The sequence below is a fragment of the Lissotriton helveticus genome, chromosome 7 (genome assembly GCF_964261635.1).
Source record: "Lissotriton helveticus chromosome 7, aLisHel1.1, whole genome shotgun sequence".
Taxonomy (NCBI): Eukaryota; Metazoa; Chordata; class Amphibia; order Caudata; family Salamandridae; genus Lissotriton; species Lissotriton helveticus.
This window is the reverse complement of record NC_136068.1, coordinates 928,524,513-928,543,527: the sequence shown is the minus strand read 5'-3', so window position 1 is coordinate 928,543,527 and position 19,015 is coordinate 928,524,513. Positions and strand designations below refer to the sequence as shown.

The 19,015-nt window shown below is 42.5% G+C and overlaps 1 protein-coding gene across 9 annotated transcripts in view; it reads right to left on the bottom strand.

Annotated features, from left to right (window-relative positions):
• Positions 1-461: 461 nt before the first annotated feature.
• The window catches only part of LOC144769399 (protocadherin alpha-C2-like), a 576,427-nt gene continuing 557,873 nt past the window's right edge, over positions 462-19,015 (bottom strand). For all 9 annotated transcript variants that reach the window (XM_078653461.1, XM_078653464.1, XM_078653463.1 and 6 more), the window contains exon 4: positions 462-2,430. In XM_078653461.1, coding sequence (XP_078509587.1) covers positions 2,099-2,430 — 332 coding nt within the window. In that variant the 3' untranslated portion in view covers positions 462-2,098. The remainder of the gene's footprint in view (positions 2,431-19,015) is intronic.

Sequence of the window (19,015 nt, the reverse complement as noted above, 5' to 3'; positions counted from 1 at the left end):
GCGGCCACAACACTGGTATCTGTACTAAAAACTTTATTAGTCCTTTCTTGTTGCCTACTTGATGAACTCCTCCAATGAAATCATCCGTGAAGTCATTTAAATCTGTGTTATCTTGATGGCATTTGAAAGGAGTACTGAGAAGGTTGTTACCGAAATACATTTGCTCAAATAAAATAACCAATGTCCCATGTCCCGAGAGTGCTATGCGCCTGTTTTTGGAGCTGGAATGTTACACGTGACTCACCCTCACGCTTGCAGGAGAAAAGCACCCGTCCCGAGTTCTGCAGTATTGGGTGAAACTTGGAGCTTTAAAAAAAAAAAAATATATATATATATATATATATATATATATATGTATTTCTCTGTACTCGAGATTTGATAGAGGTGCAATGCAGTAAAGTAATTTCAATCAGCTTAATTGCTCTTCTTTCTTATTTGAGGAAAAGGCCAAAATCAATTAATAAACGACTTCAATCAGCAGATTTATTGTTTTAAAAAGATATTTTACTGTGTGTTTCATAAACGAAAAAATTGATAAACAGTGAATTAAAAAATCAACACTACTCCACTTTTTCACAAGTGTACAAAAAGGAAATGCAATATGAATTTTACATTCAACAATAAAGCTTAAAGACAACTATGGGTAATAGTTGCAATTGCATTCACATACACGAGCACAGAATAAATATGTTTGGGGTTTCATAAGAGCATAGAGCATACATACTTTATTTCCACATAATGTGTTAGTAGGGTCAACAGTTCATATTCTCATAAAAAATTTAAATGAAACCGAAAGGGACTGTGGGGAGGTGACACAAGGTTACTGCACATAGTTAGAACGTTAGTAGATTGTATGATGTGTACGGGAAGTACTGCTTATCCTGCACTTGTAACAATTAGATGCCATTTAACAAGATCTTGTGTACTCAAAGTGCAGATAAATGCAAACATGTGGTTCTTGTTATTATTAGTAATACATGCAAACGGCAGCCACTTTGTGACTACACAGGACAAAGGTGTGATTGGCAGGTGGTTGATATAATACAGATGTTTCAGGCAATTTTTCTAAAGCACTTTAATAGCAGCAAGTATACATTGTAATGGCTGTAGAGGTGTGTCTGTTGGATTCAGTGGGACAGCATGTGTGTATTGAAATTACTCTCTCTCTCCTCACTAATGAACACGTATCTTAGGCATCGGTTGTCTCCCCTGGGGTTACGTACGTTGAGGGAAATACCTGATCTTTACAAAGGCATACTACATTTAAATGTTACATAAGGTGGGGTTTAGAAGTTAAAAGGTAAACATACCACATCCTGCCACATTTATTGGCGGACAGACCACCCCTTATACAACATAGGAAATATCTTACTTGACATCAGTCACCATTTTGTTTTTGCTTAGCGTCAGCACATTTCTATTTGGCAACAGCCCTATGTTAATGCGCTATAAGAGCACCAAGCCATTGGCTGCATGTTAAAACACACCTACTAAAGAGTTTAACTTGTTTCTTGCCTATGCTTCAACGTATTAAATATATTAACTAAAATTTAGGAAAAAGTGTATCACTCCCACATCCCGATATATCTGTCCACCAAACGCAAAGATGCTTCGAGCATCATGCTCATTAGTTCATCGCTTTACATATTACATTTGCTCTCTGATTTTCATACTCTTATCCTACCCAGAATAAATTTCCAGTTGGATACAATCTCCTTCTTATCAAACAAAACCAAACACGAACCAGTCAAACATACACACGCCCCACGTCTAAAATAGTGACAGGATACCACAATCAAAATATGGCGATCCCAACATCCCTTGAATATGCATCCCTTTTGCTGCAGTGGTAGCAAAACTGTTAGCTTTATTTTTTACGCTAATAATAAAGTGAAGGAAAATGGCTGGCACCAGGCTCAACATACCTTTGAAGACAAAAGAACCCGTTTCGAACATAGACATACATAGCAAATGTCCTGGTCTTATTGTATAAATATGTGTACAGGTGAGCTGTACTAAGAATAGGAAGAAGTTGGGATTTGCTACATAGGAAATATCGGCCATCATTACAAAAAAAATCTGGTAACTGAATTTCCCTTCACTGGTCACTGTTGTCAGTAGTGCTGTTTCCTTTTTCCTTTTTGTCAGTTGTCTTGGTGGTTCCCTTCTTCTTTTTCTTTTTCTTCTTCGTCTCCTCTTTCTTTCCAAAAGTTATGAAGTTACCTTTGTCAGCGGCTTGGCTGGATGGCTGGTCCTGTCGAATGGAAATAATGGCGGGAGACCCTGGGATAATGAAATTGTCAGGGAAATCAGGTGGGATAATTGGCCCTGGTTGTTTTTGGTTTCCAGGTCCAGGTCCATATTTGAAGGTCCAGCTGTTGCTGTTCACACCGGCTCCCACTGGGGGGGAAACTTCTCCTCCTTCAGGTTCTAAAATGGTAAAACATGTAACAGTTAGAACTACACAAATTGACATACTACATTTTTAAAATCAATGTCAAATTTTACATTCTAAAAAGCAATTACAATGTTGTCAAATATAGCGTGTATCCTTCATATCCATGCATCTGGAATGTGTCACGGTGACAGATAAAAGCAGGTTACATGTCTCTTTCTCTTCATTAACTCTAAGTATGATTTTTTCACAGTCTTTTAATAATGTGTACAACAAATACAGCGTTCAGTTTCAGATATAGTGAGTCAATATTTCGGAATAAACATTGCCCATAAAATAAAAATGTTGCCGTATTCTGCGCTATTGAGTTTAGAAAAACATATTTTTTGTATTCCATTTCCGTGTAACGCAATTAGGCCCTTATTTTGTGTTTGTCTGAATCAATATGTTATTTCTCGCACATCATAAATAACTATAGACCAGAGTACGCTATTTAGTGGGTGTGATAAATAACACCTATCACAAGTTTTTGGAGAATTACGTGGATATTGGTGCTTGCTGCGCCAAAATCCACATAGTATGGTAAATACTATACACTTTTCCCCACTTAAATGCCAATATGTTTGACTTACCGAAATGTAACAAAGAGGGAGAAATTTCATGCACCGGGTAATTACCACATACACTATACCACACAACTTGGAATTTTGATGCCTGCACAAACGGGTTCACATAGGGACTTGAAAATTCCGGCCAACTTATAATGAGGGACTGACGACTCAGTCATGGTACTCGATGTCGACAACGTTTCGATCCCTCATTACAATCTGGGAATCATCATTAGCATTTACATTTGTATGACTGAGACAAAAATGCCTGTGGAGTGCAATTCACCATTGGATGAGTCCTGGTAAGAGAGAGGAACTAAGGCAAGCACTGATTAAAGTAGAGCCAACTGCTCTGAATATTGACTATGGATACATGTATCAAGCATATGTCGGCTATAGTACAAAGTACAGGTCGATGTTGGTGACGTGGGCCAAGGGATTGAACGATGGTACTGGCCAGCTGGCAGGATATGTGCACTGAAAAATGAGGTGTTCTTTCCAAAGTATAAGTCAGCATTGGTGACGCGGGCTGGGGGCATGATAGGACCACAATCTGGACTGAAACATGTTACTGGACAGCGGATGGGGCAGAAAACCAGGCATCATTGTACGAGCCCTGTCTGTGTTGTTAAGCGGGACGGGAGTGGCAGCGATATGCAGCTCTCTGTAGCAGCGACTGAACCTTCAGTCAAATCCTTTTTATACAGGTTTTCAGGGCCCACTTTATCTAAGATAGTGCTGTCTCTAGCGTAGATCTTAATCTGTAAACTGTAATTGCAAGAAAAGTCTAGTGCCAAGAAAAATATAGAGTGCAGGTATAAGACACCCTTAGAAGAAAAGCATAAGTGTGCCTCACGTAAGTAACCACCAGGAGGCGATTGGCAGGTTCTCACTAATTTGCTCACTATATCATCATCGGCACCCATCCTATGTATGGGAAGCTGATGACATTGGACGAAGTCATAAAATAAACGTAGGCATGTTGTTCTTAAAAGAAGATTAAAGCAAAAATGAAAACCTCTGCCCTACGGTAGTTATAACCTTTGCATTTTAATGGAATTTCAACAAAGTTTATATTTTAAGCTTTTATTTCCTTTAAAGCAAATGGTCTATCAACAATCAACAAAATGTACTTTGGTTAGTAGATCAGGTGCAAACACTAAACAAAAATATTAAAGATTCATTTCGGGGTGGGTTGATTATTTTGATACAACAGACCCTTATTGCAACAACTGACCGATTATTTTTTTCCTTGCCTTTAAACCTTTCTCCTCTTCGGAAGAAACCCTGAAGCTTCCATGTAGCGATGTAGTGTCTGAGTATCCTAAAACTTTGAGTGGGACATTGTTTTATTTTATTTTTTTATTTATGTTATTTGTAGAGCGCAACACTCATCCCGAGGGACATCATCATTGCAGACTCAAACTAAACTGCTCTAAAACTGAGATCCTCTTCCTTGTTCACTGCAACTCTCTACAAAATCAACAGGTAGGCTGTGTTTAAAGACCCAAGTGAGCAGAATCATCAACGATCAGAATATCTCCTGAGAGTAATTTGAAGGAACAACAATATTTGCCTATGCACTGGTTGATATCGAGAGCAACATACCATTGCTATTAGCTCAGTAATAAATGCCAAACATAGATGCACTCAAACACCACATGAGCATGGCCCAAATAAGACAAATCACAGCTGCCAAATGGACACAGAATTGAACATAGGAGACTGACTCAGTGCTACCCTCTGAACCTCCCTAACATCTCTTCATTTTACAAGCCGTGTTCATGACCACTTTCAGATGCACTGCAAATACAGCCAGATAGGTCTCCACAAAAGAATATTCCATCAACCATTAATGCCTATGAACCACCAATCCTAACAGGTCAACGGTGGTGACATATGTTTCTCAGTAATTGGCCTTAACTGTGCTACAATATGTCTATGCACATCAGCGCAGACTCCGCCCTTATGTCATTCAGAGAAAACCCATCCCTTCCTCTTCTCAAAGAACCACCTTGCCTCATGCTATGCAAATCCAGTGGCAATACCCTGTGATTTTGGTGGCTTTCTGATTTGTGGAAGCTGCAGGAAGCAGGGACGCTGGGGGTGCTACAGCACCCCTGAAATAATAATGCTGGAGTTCAGAAGGTGAATGAGCAATTAAGATTCCTTTAATTTTTCGGTGTATCCTGTCACAGTCGCTGTTTGTTCAAAGACAAAGGTCAAATATCAGGCTATATCTTCTGACAAATTGCTGCTTATTCGGAAACTGGAGGGTACACATATTTTTTTCTGACAGCACAGTGAGAAAATGTTGTAAAAGTGATCTAGGTGACAATCCTGCTGCGGAACATGCAACGAAAGGAAAAGACAGTAGCATGTCATTTTTTCCCGAACACAACCACATTTAAAAATTGGGAAAAAACTAGATACATTCCAAATTATATCAGCAATTAGGAAGGCAAAAATGAAGAACTTTTTGGTATTTCCGAAGTGTGATGTACACAAAGATTTTAATAGGATCAAAAGCAATTAAGACACTGTACTTGGTGACGAGCAAATGAAAAATGTTCACTGAAACTGCACATATTCGTTTTTGTGCTATTTCTTTTTACCGGCAAAACAGCATGTCTATGCAAATTTAGTGACCATTTCATTGGAAAATGTGCTGTCTGCAAATGACAGTGCATTACCTCACCAGTGCTCCAAAATGCACAATCAGCTACAAGCCACACCCTTCCCACTCTCCTGCTGAATGGGCATTGCACATTGCTATACTTGCTTTTTGTATGAAGCTTGTATTTTTTACAGTCCCTCTGGCAAAATCCCCACTCTAAAATTGTTCTAGCGCCACTGTACCTTCGACGAGTTGTTCTTCTCCTAGCATACCTGCTACCTCACATGGTGCCACAGTGTGACACACGATATCAGCAGTGGCTTAGCAAGGTCAGGTGGAACCCAGTGCGGAAAATGACAAAACGGCAAAAATATGTTTAAAACACATATTTTTGCCATTTTATCACCCCCCTCAGTGATGACACCCAGGGCGGCCTGCACCCACCGCACACCCCTTCCTACGCCACTGGATATCGGCTTCCATCACATGGTCACACTGGCAGAGAAAAAGATATGAAAACCACTGTAAATGGTGGTTTTCCAGCTTATTTTGGAGAGGCATTGAACTGGACGAAGTCCATTATGAGGTGTGAAACTACCCCGGGACATCTGCACTAGCCTCAGCAAGCTTTTTTTTTTCTCTTGGAAGGAGGAGGCTTGGGGGCGGAGTGGGGTTCAAAAGTGCCTCCTAGGTACTTCTCGGCAGGAGGCCCTGGCCCTTCAAGGCGCCGTCCCCTCCCCACACTGTCAGATTGTTCTACAAATTGTCAGGTGTGTCCTAGGGTGCCAAAAGCAGGGCTCGAGTCGGGGGTCCACGCAGGTACATGGCGTCCACCCACTCTTTTCACAGGGTGGCGCCATCCCCCCTGCCAAGAAGCTGGGCTTCGCAGAAATATGGTTAACACGTCCGTGTAATTTTCAGACACCAGGGCACGTTCAGCACATGACGTCATTAGGTCATTTGCATATTACCAGTCCCCCCACTTCTATTTATACGACTTGTGCCCTGGCCAACGGTAACTAAAAACTAATATAAATCATAAATAAATAAATAAATAAAATATGCATTATGTAAGTTGTCAGCAAAAGATGAGTAAACAATCGTCATTTTTCAGGCTCTTGGAACGTTATACTTACTGGCTGCAAAGCGGGCCCAGCTCGACGAGATCGCCAGCGCCCCATGTCAGCATTCATCAATGTAAATTAGTATTCATTTCAGCTCTACGCTGCAACCATCTTTCACTAAACGTTTTTTCTGCTTGTTTACAAAGGAAAATAGCCCTCAGACGCCAGTGTGACACATCTCTATTTGCATCGAGCATTAAGTACACAAGATATCAATTTGGAAGCTGAATTTTGAAATCGGTATCAGGCATTGAGTGAAAGATGTATAAGCGAATGACATCTAAATCATGGGTTAGCGGGAACAAGCAAAAAAACAAAAAAAGACTTCGTAGCGCTAACCTTTATATAGCACAAAAACAAATGCACTGAAGGCAGAGATCTGAAACCCCCATTTCACCCTCCTCAGGTGTATGCAATTACTGCATGCTTGAGTGTTGGTCTCCAGGAAACTGACTATCTAGGTAATGCTTCCTTTGAAATGCTAATATAAAAGGTGCTGCACTTGGAGGAGGCGCAGCGAGCACACAGGAGGAGGGTGAGAGGAGAAATGTATGTTTGAAAAGAGGCCTAGCGCTAATCTGATGTATTTTCTCTCGAGAGAGAGAGTCTCATAAAAGCTTTTGATTCAAACGCAAGAAGCCAGGGCACAACAGGCGTCTGGGAGGACGGTGTTCACATCCAGCTGCCTTTGAATCAGTGGCACAGAGCCACTCATTTCTGTGTTCCATTTCACACAGACAGATTTCATAATGATGCAGCAGCAGATAAACCTCACTATGTATTTATTGTTTCCATCAGAAATATTTTGTTTGAATTTCACTCATTCCGTACTGTCGTGAAAACAGCCGTCCACGCTCCCTCCACGGTCATTCTTTGGTACTGTGCAATGACATACTGCCATATTTGTTGAAATATTCCACTGAAATGCCTCGAACATATCTTTCTGATATGTACTTTTCCATCAACAGGTTTTTTTTTAGAAACAAACAAGACAGAGTAAAACATGAATAAAATATCAGAATATCTGGAAATTAAATTTGTCGTACTGACAAATAATTACCAATATTCTGACATTATACGTCCTGTTGTCTTATATGTTCCAAAACTCTGTTTGTGAGACATATATGAGGCATCCTATAATGGAGTACTAGTATGAATAACCCACTGTGATATATACACTGGAATGTGTACAGAATCAGTCTGTAGGTTTCCCCGCTGCTAACAATGGCCCACAAATGAGTTAACAAGGATTTGCATTGCAACGGGGCACGCATTTACAAGAGTTATAGCTACTGGCGTTGTAAATGGTTATGTATTTTACCCATGTGTTTTTGCTTGGAGTGTTGTGGATGTATGTGGTGTGGAGTGAATAATGTTTGTTGGATTGAAATTGTGTGGGGTGGTATTGTTTGGCATATTTGTGTAGTGGTGAAATTAATTTGTGGTACCAACGTGTCCCCTGTGGGTACTTGTTCACATACCACAACCGTCCCGGAGTTTGTCACAATCTGGCACCATTTTTAGACTCTGCTGTCAGAGGCCAAGTGCTATGTAAATGAAGGGCTGTGTCGACAAAAAAATATAATGTCAAAAGTTTGGCTGTACTGCGCCCTGATAGTAAAAGCGAATTATGTTTTACTGATTGCAGCATCAGATGATTCATTTTCATAATAAAAGAGCTATTTTAAATGCATTATTTGTGTATTTTGTTTTCATTCTATCATTTGCAATCATTGGTGTACGTATGGACGGCAAACACATATGTAAAGCCAGTGTCAACTACAGTGAATGTCAGTCGCAGGATTCCCCGCAGCGGAGCGCATGTATGCCACAGGTGCTATTCTCGGACTGCCCTCCCGAAGCTGCAAGCACCACACTGCTGGTCTTAGAAGTAACTTGCTGATGCTGCTGTAGCCATGCTGTTCGGTTCTGACACGTGCCACCTTTTAACAGAATGTTGGCGGTCATCTTTAGCGGGCATTCAAGCACTGTCACATGACCACACTTCCCACATGGTAACAGTAGTCACGTTTAATTTCAGCCATCCTTTGTGGGTGTAAATCTGGCATCCATTTTGATAAGGAAATCAGAAAATATACCGCACAGCACTTGAGCTTGTATGATACAACTTTTCCAGTGTTATGAAATTGTAGGATCTTAGTAAATACTAATTGACACCATATTATACATATTTGCTTGTTAAGCAAACATGCACACTGGCAAATTACAACGGAAAAATGTTAATACCCAACGCAAGAATGCCTTTATTTTTTTCTAGCTTTGGTTATTAGCATTTCTTCGTTGTAAATTGCCCGTGTGTAGTTTGTATTGCAACGTGTTTGCATAACAAGCAAATATATATACTATTGTGCTGTCCCCCGAGGGAGAGGGTGTGGCTCAGTGGTCAGAGCTGCCACCTCAGGAGTTAAGGACCAGTGTTCGAGCCGCTTCAATATTCTGTGATTCTTAGCAAATCACTTAATCTCCTGCCCGAGATATATGAATACAAATAAAATTAAAAAAACTGCAATTTCGAAGGGGCGTTCAAGCAGTGTTGGGAGTGCGGAGAGACAAATTAAAAGAACTAAACAAACAGACCTCAGAGAGGTGGTGGGGGTGGGCAAGCGGTGAAGATGTAGAGCTGTAGCCAAGGAGCAGGAGCGAGTGTTAGCAAATATAAAGAGTAGTTGTTTATAATTACGAGGAGAGAGAGCAAGTGTGGGTGTGAGTGAGCTCCTGAGCCTTAACGAAAAAGAGTGCTCAGAGAGTAATAAATAACATGATGAGTATTACCACATGCAACAGGGGCTGTCCTCCTGGGAGGTTAAAAAAGAAAAAAGGAGGGACTAGTAACCATATTAACAATGGAAAGTAGCCATTAACAAAGGACAGTTAAAGGAGCCAATTAGAAATATGGGTGATGCTTAATGCCCATATCCTCAATATGCATTTTTCAGCATTCCGTTTTTCAATTGTTTCTTTTGCATATGTGGCCCTAAGTGGGAAGGCTATGCCCAGACGTGGGTGCCATGCTCACTACACCACTGGATTCAAGCTAGCCTGGCTGATGAAGGGTGATGCCCTGAAACCGATCCCAGGATGCTGGTTTCCGGTCCAGGGAGGACCTGGCTTGGCAGTTCAGGCTGGACTGATCCCACAAGGAACAAGGTCAAGGTTGATTTGCATATGGCTGGGTCCAAACTGGGGTGGGGTTGTGAGCAAAATAATGATGGATTAAACCCAGATCCATGTGACTGGGTGTGAATGTTTGCATTGTCCAGCATTCCCTCCATCAATTGTTTCATTTGCACATATCCTAAATACAGCATATCTCGAAGAGACAGCACAAGCACTGCCTGAGTGAGACCTAAAAATGCATTTGATTTTTTTTGTTGAGACCTCTATCAATCGACCCTTACACTGATTTTCTGTTGTCAGGGGGGTCAGGTTTAAACATGGCCTAGTGCTTACCCTACAAACTCTATCACTCTCCAATTACTGCTTTGGCTCAAGTAAGGTTACTCAATAACTGACAAGTGACTCTCTGAGACCTGCTTCATGTTAGTGCCTCGTCCTGGAAGTGTAGCAAAATCAACAGGCTCTTCCACAAATGTCTCTACATGGCACTTGGATCGATGTTTTTAAGCTCTGCTAGTTTTCGGCATGCTGGAGTGACCATGAACACATGCTGCATTCAACAAGAAGCCTCGCACAAACCCACAATAGGGCAGTCCTGAGCTGGGTTGCCTTGGAAAGATCCCAGAACAAATATTGTCCTTACCAAAAAATGCAACTTCTCATCAGATCTAAATAGGCATTTTTTATTTTAACAATATTAAACTTTCTGAACTGGAAATTAGGTTGAAGTAAAAAACAAAGAGGAGCGATATGAGGGGAAAGAGACTTCTTAATGACGAACTTAAGATTCAGTTCTATTATGAGTAGGAAAGGGTTTCTTAAAATAGGTGAGAGTGGTACGTTTCGAAATCCCTTCAAGAAAAGCCACAAACTTTGTTGATGTCTGCAACAGGAGAAAATAGTCTAATTTAATGTATTTACCATGGTGTGCATTTCACAAACAAAGCGAAAAAGGCTATCAAATCCTTGGTCATTTACAGGAGTAATGTTGGAGGAGTGTTTTACTGTGGAAACCAGGTGTTTGGCTCTGTCAGAGTGGGAGACCCAGACTTAATTGTCTAAACACTGTTTACCTCACATAGAAAGGTTTGATGTCATGAATGGCCTTGAACAACAAAGTGTGTTTATGTTGGCAGGATTCTTTGATGTATAGTCACCTGGCGCAAGCAATGGAAGAAGACAGTCATTTCATCTTTTCTTCACCACCTTATCATACGAATAAAGAGCCTATGCAGTATGCAAGATATATACCCATCAGTTACACAGCCTCTAGGGCCAACTATAGGGCACAGCCATCGCCAATTATTGAGAGGGTGGTAACTCAATAGTGTTGGCCATCAGAATTAAACCTAATCATGAAGACCACATTATTTAAAGCATCCTACCCCTATACACAAGACAATAGGTCAGCACAGAAGGTTCATATAGAGGACTTTGCTTTTCATCTGAGTAAATGTAGTATGACACTTTAGCCAAAGTGACAGGAATGCTCTGTGGGTTTCGTATTTCGAAAAGTACATACAAGTGAAACCCAAACTACATAAGTCTTTTTTAGCACACAAGAAAATAAAATCTAACCATGATTGTGACAAATTTCCCACTAATAAAAAGACTCATTTGTGATCCTCTTTCCTCCCTGTAAGCTATAGACTTGTAACCAACATCCAGTTTGTAGATGCCATCACTGAATATTCATAACGCCTTGCAAACATGTCTGGTCTTTGAATCCTCCATCAGGTTTCATCCAAGCAGGGAAACAAACCATGCCCTGCTCAATGTCTCTGTGGAAATCTTTCATTGACTGGGTTTAAAAACGACTTGCTTACTGGCTTGTCTGCCCTCCTCTGGGGCTGCCCTTCTGACCTTTACATGCTGCCAGTGTCCACTATAGCCAGAGTTTTTAAGTCTCAGCCTTGGATGGCTGCGCACATGCGCAGTCTCGTTGGTGAGATTTAATGAGATAAAGTACTTTCACTAGCGAGGTTAAGCCCCGCCCCTCTTTTCCATTGGCTAGCGTCACCGTTCAGGCTAAACTGTGGCCAGCCATTGGAAAAGAGGTCCTAGTGACGTACTCTTTTCTCTTTTGAAGCCATCCCACATGGACTAGCTTCCTTGACTTACTGCTGTAGTAAAAGCTTTCTTATCTTCTTTATGGGGCCATCTGTTTCGCCCCATAAAGAAGATAAGAAAGCTTCTATGCCAGCCGTCCAAGTGGGATGGCTCTAAAAGAAAAAACTTGGCGTTGTGGCAAGCGGTCTTTCGGTATAATCCCAGCACCCGCGCTTCACTTTTAACATTAAAAGTAAAGAGCGGGTGCCGCGATTATACCAAAAGTGAATAAATAGATGTTTTTTCTATTTCTTACTTTTGGTATAATCGCGGCACCCGCGCTTTACTTTTAATGTTAAAAGTAAAACATGGGTGCCGCGATTATACCAAAAGTAAAGAAACAGAAAAAACATCTATTTCTTTACTTTTGGTATAATAGCGGCACCCACTCTATACTTTTAATGTTAAAAGTAAAGGGCGGGTGCCGGCTGCCTGGCGAGCGCTTGTCTTGTTAAGTTTACGCTCTAGTTGTTTCTTAGAACTAGTTTCCTCTCGTCTCCCTCCATTCCTCCCACTTCTCCTAAAGGGGACGGGGAGGAGCGCCGCAAGGGGGAGGGAAAAGGCTTTTTTTGGTCTTTCTTTAGTCTGCCTCCAACATGTTGCATTCCTGAGAGAATCTCGCCAAGGAGCGAGGGAGGGGAAGAGGGGGGAAAAAACAGAAGGAGTCTCAAAGAGAGCCACTGAGGAGGACGAAACTTAACTTTCCCAACGTTACGAAAAAAACTTCTCTTCAGAAAGTTGGAAATCTCCTCTTTTCTTTTTTATTCAACAGAGGCAGAAGATCGGGCGAACTAAAGCAGAGGAGAAGCGGCTACATCTTGAAGAGAAAGTTGCACAGCGACGCTGAGGGTTTTTTGGAGGGCTGAGGTGGGAGAGTGGAGAGGCGGACCGCGGGACATTGTCCTCTTCTGTACAAGGGTACAACAGTGGCGGCGTGGAAGATTTTTCTTCTGGATGCTGGGGTAAGGAAGGGGAAAAATTACTGCTCATTTCTTGGCTTTTGAAAGCCTTTTTTCGTTCAGTGGAAGTGCCTACGGTGTGACCTGTGAGGATGGCACAGAGAAATCTCTGTTTGGCCCTGAAGTTCCACTGAGCCTGGAAGTGGAGGAGGGGGCGAGCCTTCTGGAGGAGGGGGCGAGCCTACGTGTGAAGGGATGGCCGGAGACCCCCATCCTGCCCTGGAGGGGATGTCCTGGCGGGGAGGATTCTCAGAGAGGCCGAGGTTTTCCGTATTTCCCACGCCGGCCTGTTGAGGATTTTTGAGCCCCCTCCAAGCATTGTATGGCACGAGGATGAGAAGCGGCCAGCTGATGGGTAGCGTGATGGAAGCACACCGGGCTGTAGACGGCTTTGGGGCTTCCCGGGGAGGCAGGGGGCAGGCGTGGGAGGGTAACCCGCTCCGACCTTCGGGGAGAAGAGGGCTCTCTGCACACCCGCCAGCCCGGGGTGGCAACAAAAGGGGGTCTGGACCCACAGAAGGCGAGCAGGCTGGCAACGCTGCCACCCCCTCCCCCACATATGCTCTTGTCGGGGGCTGAAGGCGGGAGGAGCCGTGCATGTGTATGTGTTGTGGGGGAGGGGAGTTACTGAGTGGCAAGGGTCAGTGGCGTTTGGGCCGCATATTGGTAAAGATGGGTTGTTGCCCCTCTGCCATTGTGGTGTTAGGTAAGAGGGTTCCCCGTGAGAGGTGGGGAGGCTTTACTGCCTCCGGTGTGTGCTGCACGATGTGCGACGCCCCTGGTAGGGGGCTGCTGGCACAGCGTTGGTACAGCTAGGGTCTGCTGGGCGCCATTCTGCCCCCGGCTCGGGACACACAAAGCGTACAGGTATCTGTCTTTTACCTCAAATTTACGTCCTCCTCTCCTTCAGTCTCAAGCCTGCTCCTTGGGAGGACGAGGGCTGTCTCTTGTGTATAAACAACCGTCCACACCCCCTTTGTATTACTATAAATTCTCATGGGGTCTGCATTGACTGCTTCTGATGACCTGGGGGTGTTCTGGTACATTGAATAGGCCATTCCTTTCTGCAATGCTCATATTACCGCTGCCGTACGGATTCCGTATAGGCATGGTCATGTTTGGTTATACCATGTGTATTCAGACATTTGTAACAGCTTCATATTTTATTTTCTCACAGTCCTATATTTTGCTCTACATTTAAACCCTCAATATTGCAAAAATCCACGCAATTTCCATCCGCCTTCAGCGTCTACCGAACAGTTACATGTGTGATTCATTCTTGCCGCATAAAGATCCCTGAATAATGCAGAAAGTCTGTTAAAAGCACGTTTTCATTTAGCACTGTTCTGATACAGGGCGTTTTGGTGGCATCGAGTTGTTCACAGGAGCCTCGCTCCAGGTGAAGAAGTCAATAATTGACTTTTGTTTGAACTCCTTCAGGTGAACGGGGCAATCGGTGCTGGGGCTCCCCATACCTGCCTCTCTTTTGTGTGCGGACAGCAACGGGCTCGTTTTCTGCCCGGCCCTTTTGAGATCATGTGTACCCAGTGCCCAATTAGCTTGCTTTGGGAGCAATCCTTCCAGGGAAGTGAAAGCAGCTGGGTGGTATTGTGCATGTGCCGCTGGTCCAAGAAAAACCACCTGGCCAATGCTCTCTAGGCTTGGAGCAAGCAGCGCAGCTAATAATACTGACTTTGTGGGTAGGGCGCACCTAGCTAAATTGTCTCGCGGGGTTTAGAATAGATGCTGTTCAGAGCGTGTCAGCACTGGAGCACCGGGGAGATACGGGGAGTATTTAAATTCCTGATTGGCTGAGCGCAGTAAACGAGGTAAGTACACATTTACAGCAGGGGCATACTTCAATACTATATGATATGTGCGTTTCACTCATCAGTAACACTTTGCTTAGTGCGCTGTGCCATTGTTAGTCTCTAGGCGCTGTGTGTTTGGGTTCGAAGTGTCTTGGCAACACTGCTCTGTGCCCGCCCTTGCCTGTCTCCTCGTCTACCGTGTTTCCTCCTGCTTCTCTTGTGCTTCTTTTCTCCCTCGTCTACTATGTCTTTCTCTACCACCAGAAGCCTCTTCTTTTCACCATTAATTAGCTTACATCACCCGCTCTTTTGCCCACGGTCCTTATTCATACATTTTCAGGCCTGAATTACCCCCGTCTGTGTGTGTGTGTGTGTGTGGGTGGCTCTGTGTGTGTGTGGCTGTGTGTGTGTGTGGCTCTGTGTCTGTGTGTGGCTCTGTGTCTGTGTGTGGCTCTGTGTGTGTGTGGCTCTGTGTGTGTGTGTGTGTGTGTGTGTGCAAATGCAATAGGTATCACATTTGCGAGAGATTAAGCTATTGGCATTGTAAATGACAATGCCATTTATTTATCTGTTTTCAAAACCAACCCATAAATAAAAAGTTTGTCATTTACAATGCCTATAGCTCTAACTTTTTCGAATGCGAGACCTATTGCATTGTAAATGCTTGTTCAACATGTGATTGGCAGCTTCTGCAGGTACAAAAGAGAGGGAAAGAGACAGAGAAAAAAGGAAAACCTAGCTTACAATACTTCAAACTAAACACTACCCAATGAAAGGGAAGTAATTACTGAATTATACTTGTTCTGAGGGTCATGAAACGCCTCGATGCACTAAAGTGCTGCATTTGACATCTGAACGGTCCTGGGTTTAACATTACATTATCTAATCTGACATAAAAGAGATTATTGGAGGAGATGATAATATGAAACTCTATCTGGCTGGTGCCTCTCTTTCAAAGGAGGGATTTGGCACAGTGCGGAATCAGTGCACAGGCCTTGGTTCTTGAATACTTTGCCACAGGATTTACACTTAGATAAAAATGTGCTCTCTTTCAAGACCGTCCAATAATTCCTAAACTCGCTATTTCATAATTTTTATTGGCTATTGATATTTTATGTTTATTGGACTGATGTTGTGTGTGTTGCTTATTGTTTCCTTTGCAAAAGATGCAAGTTATTTGAAACAGACCTTGAGCTACAATTATGCCCTAAACGATATTCAATTAAAGTGTATGAAACAACTGGTTTCATATTTCCTCGATTCTGTTCTATCCAGCTACCTACGATGCTTCCAGAATGTCCAACTTCATAACTTTAGGCTAGGAATGCAGACACCAAGTAGCCAGTGAACGTATACAAACAAATGCCAATAAGTCAGCATTATCCCTCAGGGACAGTAAAATAATAGCATATTCGTTTCTTGTTAAAACTTATCATTTAATTAAATAATAAGTGGACACCTTTTTATAACGTCTGTAGTCGGACTAGGAGAAATCTAAACAAAACTTTTTGAAGAATCGAATTGTCCATTTCTCTGTTATATCTGAAAATCATATATTTTTTACTTTGGTGCATTTGCTTGACAGTTCATAACAATACTGAAAACTGAATGACAAAAACCTGAATTAAAGGTCTTCATCTTGTATTACGTTGCAAACATACTTTTGTATGATATGAGCTATCATCCTAAACTGATATATATGGCTGAAAGAATTTGGCTTGAAAAAAACAGAACTACTTTTCACCCGAGACTGAAATCATAAAAGAGAACATTTTAAACTCCTCCTTGATATTTTAAGTTATATGAATGTGCAAAAATAGAGAATCGTACATTTAAGTACAATATGTTTAGCTAGATCAAATTAAGTTACAATCAGCAAAAGACCCACCAGCATGAATGTAGTATTTCTTTATTTTATTTTGAAATTTTTATAGAGCGCGAACAAGATCCTTACGGATATTAGAGTGCTTTACAAACAGAGTGGGAGAAAAAGGCAAATGAGTAATAATTAAACAAAACATTTGAGGAAAAAAGTGTAAATGGTTACAAGATAAAAGAAAGACAAGGTAAGGTAGCATCAGTGCACAGGAGGTCAATATACATCCAATATACAATATACGAAGTCTCAGGAGGAAGAGTACTGAGATACGAGATTACAATGGTAAAAAGTTCAGGTAAATTTGGCTAAGTGGAGAGCTTTTAATTCTTTTTTGAAGGATATCGTGGATGAGATAAGTCTGATTTCTGGTGGGAGGGCATTCCATATCCTGGGCGCCATTCCTGAGAAGGAGCGTTTATAAGGTTTTTTCTTGTGAAATCTCCGAGGTTTCAAAAGAAGATTGTCTGCGCTTCTTGTCGCTCTTGAGCCACCAGAGATTGTCCGTTTCTGAGCGAGATAGCTGGGGGAATTGTGGTGTAAAGCTTTGTGGGTCATACAGGCGATTTTCAGATGTATTCTGGCTTCGTAGGGCAGCCAGTTCAAAGCTTTTAGATCAGGAGTGATGTGTGAGCGTTTTTTCGAGCCTGTGATAAGCCTGGCTGCAGCATTAATAGTGGCTTTTAGTGGTGCGATTGTCGATAAGGGGAGACCACAGAGGGCAACTCTTCCATATTCCACTCGAGGGATGACTAAGGCTTGGACTGCAGTTTTAAAATCCTTGGGAGGAAGGAAAGGTTTCAACTTACGCAATGTGTTGATATGGAAATTAGCTCCCTTTGTTGCATTGCTGATGTGATGATGCATGTTGAGATTGTCGTTGAGGGTTATGCCTAAAGATTTCGCTGAGTCCACAATAGTAGGTTGAATGTTGAGAGCAGTGAGATGATTAAGCCAGTCCTGAGTGATGGGGACTTTGGTGGGAGGTGCTATTAGGAGGAATTCTGTTTTTAGCGCGTTAAGTTTGAGGTGATTCTCTGCTAGCCAGGTCTTTGTGTTCCTAAGCGTTGTGTTGAGTACTTTGATGTCATCGAGGGTGTGTATTTTGAGGTAGAGCTGGGTGTCATCTGCGTACATGTGGAATTGAACATTAGATGCTTGGAGTAGTGCGGTAAGTGGTTCCATGACTAGATTAAACAGAGTAGGGGAGAGGGAGGATCCTTGAGGGACACCGAATGTTACAGGAACTGGAGTGGACATGGTATTATTGATCCTGAATTTTTGGGTCCTGTTGTGCAGAAAGGAGATGAACCACTTGAGAACTGTCCCTGAGATACCCATTCTGAGATTCAACAGTTTAAGTAAGTTCTCATGTTTGACCGTATCAAAGGCTGAAGAGAGATCGAGTAGTATGAGGAGGCAAGAACCATTCTGATCAAGAATTTGAAGTGCATCATCAATAATGTGGGTCATGGCTGATTCAGTACTGTGGCCTGCTCGGAAACCTGATTGGTATGGGTTGAGGAGGTGAAAGTGCTCGATGTGTTTAGTCAGTTGAAGGTGTACGCATTTTTCTAGGTGTTTGGCCAGGGTAGGGATATTGGTGATAGGGCGATAATTGTTACGCTCGGATGGGTCCACTGTGGGTTTCTTTAATATAGGCGAGACCTGTCCCACTTTGAGGGAGTCCGGGATGCATCCTTGTTGAAGTGAGCTATTAATGATTTTGGTCCATAAGGGGAGAAGTAATGGGATAAAGTCCTTTACGACGTTTGCGGGAAGAGGGTCAGTCAGGTGATTGGAAGGCTTCAGTGTGCTAAGAATCTTGGCAATTTTTTCTTCCGAATACATTTCAAAGGATGACCACGAAGCATTGTTTTTTAACTCAATGGGCGTTTTACTTTGAGGGTTAGAGTAAAGACTTAGATCAGTGAGGAGATCATTCCTGATGTTGTCAGTCTTTAAGTTGAAGAAGGTAGAGAAATCTTCACAGGACGGTAGTGCACACAGTTCTCATTTACCCAAGTAGAATAACAAAGACAACTCACTAAATACGAAATTCGTAGCGCGCACAGCATCGCATTTTGCCATGCAGTGCGCGCTACGAATTTTGTTTTATTAATTAAATTGTGTACTTACCTGCAATGATCCATATGCCTGTTTTTAGCACCCTCCACCCCGCCCTACCCCCTCCCCGCCTCCCTGCCCCACCGTAACTCCCTCCACGGACTGTGGCTGCCCCCTACGTGGCAACTGCCCACTGTCCTGCGGGGCAGTTGAATACCCTAAAGTTAGTCCTGGGTCTGTTGGCGCCCCCAAAGCAACTCTGAGACGTGGAGCCCCCTCCTCTGGGACTCGGAAGTTCCAGCAATGCACCC